Source organism: Pinus tabuliformis, chromosome X (genome assembly GCF_031772625.1).
Source record: "Pinus tabuliformis cultivar Carrire ecotype Pingquan chromosome X, CPIR1, whole genome shotgun sequence".
Taxonomy (NCBI): Eukaryota; Viridiplantae; Streptophyta; class Pinopsida; order Pinales; family Pinaceae; genus Pinus; species Pinus tabuliformis.
The window spans coordinates 1,354,725,632-1,354,730,827 of NC_142308.1; the positions used below are offsets into that span (position 1 = coordinate 1,354,725,632).

The 5,196-nt window shown below is 38.2% G+C and overlaps 1 protein-coding gene across 1 annotated transcript; it reads left to right on the top strand.

Moving 5' to 3' along the window:
- Positions 1-473: 473 nt before the first annotated feature.
- LOC149145103 (sugar transport protein 7-like) lies at positions 474-3,990 on the top strand. Its single transcript, XM_089453224.1, has 4 exons — positions 474-973; positions 1,129-1,451; positions 1,790-2,416; positions 3,303-3,990. Exons 1-4 carry the CDS (start codon positions 829-831, stop codon positions 3,750-3,752), a joined length of 1,545 nt encoding a protein of 514 aa, XP_089309350.1. The 5' UTR covers positions 474-828; the 3' UTR covers positions 3,753-3,990.
- The last annotated feature ends 1,206 nt before the right edge of the window (positions 3,991-5,196 follow it).

The window sequence follows — 5,196 nt, forward strand, 5'->3', positions numbered from 1 at the left end:
TAAAATATAAATTTAAAAAAAAAAATTATAATATTAAACAATAATATATTAGAAAAATATTTGAATATCTAATAACATTTATCATTTAACAAGTTTAGGATTTTGTGATTCATATCAATTTTGAGAAGAATTTTTGGTAAAAAATTATATAGAAATATTTTAGTCAATGTATTTCGAACCAACCAATGTTTATAAGTCACTTTGAAAATCACTATTTTTCATGGTCCACTGACTCTTTCTCTCTTCCATGGTGAGTAGAGCTAACGTTGAAATTTTGCACTGGTATTTTCTATTGTAAAGTCGTTGTCAATGTGAATCAAAAACATTTGGCAGACGGGGGTGGATAGGAGGAATCAAATACCAAGTCTTCAGGTAATACATGTGAGTTAATGTGCTCTAGCCGGGCCCGCCGCGGCATGTTTAGTGCGTGGATACTTTATCCATTCACACAATTTTCCTACTTTATGTGCCTCTCTATCCGTTATGGACCTATGGCTGCTGTGACTGATTTTGTTGGTTGCCCTGGTTTACTTCACAGATAAAGTTGATAGCAAATTGGAAATCTAGGAATGTGGACCTGCCTAATAAGAGTACCTATGCCAAGTCTAGATGAGGAAACTATCCCATTCGAGCTTTTATGGACCTTGTTTGTGAAAGGGCGACAAGTAGCAGCGCCAATAAAGGTAATGGCCATCACGTAGGTCCACTACTAAATGTAGGATTTCCTGTACGTTAGGTGTTGATTTGCACACTAGGATTCAGATCCCATTTTTGAGCCGTTTTGTATATTCCTAGAACCCATTTCCGACTGGGCTGATTCTGTAGAGGATGGCGGGCGGTTCTCTGCATGCAGTGGGAGTGTCACGGGAAAGGGCACAGCAATACCAGGGCCGAGTAACGCTCTATGTTGTTGTTGCATGCATTATTGGTGCTATTGGGGGTTCCATATTCGGCTATGATGTCGGCATATCTGGTATTTGTGCCCAATGTTTTCAAAGAATTTTCAGTTTCAGTTTGTATTTTGAATTAGCAAATAATGCTATGAACTGATAATGATGAGAAGACAATAATTGAAGCTTATCTGCTTCGATGGATTTATTGAATTCTGTGCTGTGTTGTGAATAACAGGTGGAGTGACATCCATGGATCCATTTCTTAAGAAATTCTTCCCTGTAGTCTACCGCAATAAACATCAAAACACCCACCAAAGCGATTATTGCAAGTACAACAACCAGGGTCTGGCCATGTTCACCTCGTCCCTCTACATTGCAGGCCTCGTTGCTTCGCTGTTTGCGTCTCCTGTGACTAGGAAATATGGGCGCAGGGCCAGTATTATCAGCGGAGGTATCAGTTTTATCATAGGCGCATCTCTGAACGCCAGTGCCGTGAATTTGGCCATGCTCATTATTGGGCGCATTATGCTTGGAGTCGGAATTGGCTTTGGCAATCAGGTAGGCTTGTATGGATTTTGGGGATTTTGAAAGCGTTTTGTTCACCGAAAAAATTGCGGGTAACCAATGGTTTAGTCGTTTGGGTTTAACAGTTATTTTTATGGATTTCAATGACTCGGGATTACAGAATTTTTAATTCTACTTATAATGATTTGGTTACAAAGCTTATGTTTGACTTTGAGCGAATTGGGTTTGCAGGCCTTTAATCTGGATCTGAATTACTAGGGTTTGCAGACCTTTTTGGTAGTTTGGACGCCAGAGGGCTTCGGTTTACAAAGTTTTTGGGTTGAATTTGAACGAATTGGTTAACAATTTTTTTTGTTTGAATTTGTGTCAAGGCCGTTCCTCTGTACCTCTCAGAACTGGCTCCTCCAAAACTCCGTGGAGGACTTAATATGTTGTTCCAGTTGGCCACAACACTTGGGATTTTCACAGCAAATATGGTTAATTACGGTACTCAGAACATAACACCGTGGGGATGGCGCCTTTCTCTGGGTTTGGCTGCAGTTCCTGCACTTTTCATGACAATTGGAGGGATCCTCCTTCCCGAGACTCCCAACAGTCTGATAGAACGCGGGCATCTAGAGAAAGGCCGCGCTATCCTGGAGAAGACCAGGGGCACCAAGCATGTAGATGCAGAGTATGAGGATATGCTGGATGCAAGTGCATTGGCTAACGCCATCGAACATCCATTCAGGAATATTTTGGAGAGGAGGAATCGGCCACAGCTAGTGATGGCCATCTGCCTGCCCATGTTTCAGATCTTGACTGGAATCAATTCCATATTGTTCTATGCCCCTGTTCTTTTCGGCAGTTTGGGCTTTGGTTCAAATGCTTCCCTGTATTCGTCTGTTTTAACCGGAGCTGTTCTTGTACTTTCCACCCTGGTATCAATTGCAACTGTTGACAGGTTGGGCCGCAGAACCTTGTTTTTTGGTGGTGGTATTCTGATGATATCATGTCAGGTAAGAGCAAAGCTGACACACGGCAGACCTTTTTTAATTTTGTTGCATCTTGTTTTCAAGCATGTCAGCATACATCCTCGATGTATGTGGCTTTTCAGATGGTGAAACCCAGGGTTATTAGACACCCATGTTTTCACCATAGCTAGGGATGCCCCCATGAAGGAAAACTATATTTTTGGAGGATTTCTGTGTTTCAACTCTAGGAGCCAAATGCACTTGATGATTTTTAATCGAATATTAGTTCAAAATAAGGCTTGAACTGTGGGAAGTGCATCAGTCCCTCACTTTTACACCAGGGAAACAAAGCTCCCGATATTATGCTTTCTCTTTTAAGGGTTGGTTGAAACCATTGTTGCTATCTGTGCTTGAGTGCTTTTGTGGCCTGTTCCACTTACATTTGCAGAGTTGAATCGGAATCCTGAGTTTTTGCCTACATGAGCAGAGTAAGTGAGAGGAAAGCTAGAATAAATATGCTTCAATTGTATTCCTGGTTTCTTTTATTCGGCATGGAAGCCTGTATGACTTCTTAAAAGGATAGGAATTGCTGTAAGTGTTAGGGGGAAATTGGTTGTAAAATCTCTCTAATTAAATTAGTAGTTGTGACCACATCCATTAAGTAGCTTGTAAAGAGGGATTTTGTAGTGACTCCAAGTTCATATGCCATGCCATGTGTAACAGGGACATGCGAACCTGTTTTCAAAGTTCCAAATTCCAAACCCCTTCTTTAATCTCAACAACTGGTTGCACTGGGAAGAAAAGCCCTCGAATTACTATTGTCTGTTTAAGAAAAGTTTAGTAGCAGCTTATGGAAAGTTTTTTTGGCCTTTCTTTTTGGGTTGCTTCCTGTTGGACCCGTCAGTAACAATATTGTCCTATCTTTTGACAGGTTGCTGTTGGCATAATCTTGAGTGTAAAGTTCGGAGGAAACAAACAACTATCCAAAGGCTTCTCAGCATTGGTGGTAACAGTTATCTGTTTATTTGTGGCTGGATTTGGGTGGTCATGGGGTTCTCTTGGATGGACTGTGCCAAGTGAAATTTTCCCACTAGAAACCCGTTCTGCTGGACAGGCCATAACAGTCTCTGTGAACTTTCTTTTCACATTTGCAATTGCACAGGCCTTCCTATCTCTTTTATGTACTTTCAAGTATGGGATTTTCCTATTCTTTGCAGGCTGGATCTGTATCATGACTGTCTTTGTATACCTCTTCTTGCCAGAAACTAAGGGTGTACCCATTGAAGAAATGATTTTTCAATGGAGAAAACATTGGTTTTGGAAGAATATAGTTCCACCCGTGGTTGAGGGGGCACAGACTTTGAAGGAACCAGATCTGTGATTGATGTAAAGACCAATTTAGGTTCTGTCTTTGTATACCTCTTCTTGCCAGAAACTAAGGGTGTACCCATTGAAGAAATGATTTTTCAATGGAGAAAGCATTGGTTTTGGAAGAATATAGTTCCACCCGTGGATGAGGCGGCACAGACTTTGAAGCAACCACATCTGTGATTGATGTAACGACTAATTTAGGTTCTGTGATTGATGTAAAGAGTAATTTAGTTTATGAGTTTGCTCCACTCTTTATTGTAACTTGCAATTGTATGTGTATTTAAGTAGGATTTATCTCCATATATATAGAAGGGTATATGTACAGTGTTTCCATACATGGATATATAATGAATCACATAGAAATTGTTTCCTCCGCACATGTAAAAAGCACTCCCATATATGTGTATGCACATATAAGTAGTTTCTCATGGATATGTAAAAAACACTCATGCACTTCCACTCGTATACAGAGGTGTTTGACACATATATAGAAGCTTCATGTCGTTTCATATAAATGCATATGCAGAAAGTGATTTAATATAAGAATATATACAGAAGTCATTCACAGAAATGTACATAGGTATGTACTTTTGTATACATAAGTTTCCATATGTATGTGGATATATGGAATTTTTTTGTATATATAGTATATATAGTTGTAGTCTAGTTAGTTTTCAAATTTGTCCAGAAAATCATGGAAATTTTGGTAAGATTTTGATATAATCTGGCAGGAATTTTTGTAAATCCAGGTTACAAATATCAAACTTTGAGATTTTGGGTGCTGAGAAGTTTTTGATAGTGCTGAATCCATTTTCGCCACTAAAAACAAGATTCAAACACTCCTACTCAGAGATTTTTTGAAAAAAAAGATTGCCGGATTCCAGCCATTGTGACTGTCTGGGCAAATCTACTGCCTCGGTAGATGATGCCGTATACATATGCAAAAATGCATACATATGCATGACTATGGAAGCATTTCTATATATTCGTATATGGAATTGGTTTTGTATATGTATGAAGCATTTCTATATGTGGAGAAAATTCTTTAATATAAAAGTATATGAAAAAAACGCTACATCTATGTGTATATAGGGAAAACGAAAACATTTTTGTATATACACAAAGCACTTTTGTATATGCACATATATAGAAACACTTCTATATTTATAGAAATATAAAATTGTTTCATGTAATATGAAAGCCCTTTTATATATAGGGAAAACGAAAACATTTTTGTATATACACAAAGCACTTTTGCATATGCACATATATAGAAACACTTCTATATTTATAGAAATATAAAATTGTTTCATGTAATATGAAAGCCCTTGCCCTTTTATACATGCACATATATGAGAGCACTTCTCATATATTTCTTTATACAAAAACACTTTGTATATTTATGAAAACACTCTTATATATATATAGATGTATGAAAGTGCTTTTGTATATGC

What these genes read in the sequence shown, in the direction of transcription:
- LOC149145103 (XM_089453224.1), top strand. Translation starts at nt 829, where the DNA reads ATGGCGGGCGGTTCTCTGCATGCAGTGGGAGTGTCACGGGAAAGGGCA. An exon ending in CTATGATGTCGGCATATCTG is followed by an intron (nt 974 to 1,128) that starts GTATTTGTGCCC and finishes TGTGAATAACAG; the next exon opens with GTGGAGTGACATCCATGGAT. An exon ending in TTCTGATGATATCATGTCAG is followed by an intron (nt 2,417 to 3,302) that starts GTAAGAGCAAAG and finishes ATCTTTTGACAG; the next exon opens with GTTGCTGTTGGCATAATCTT.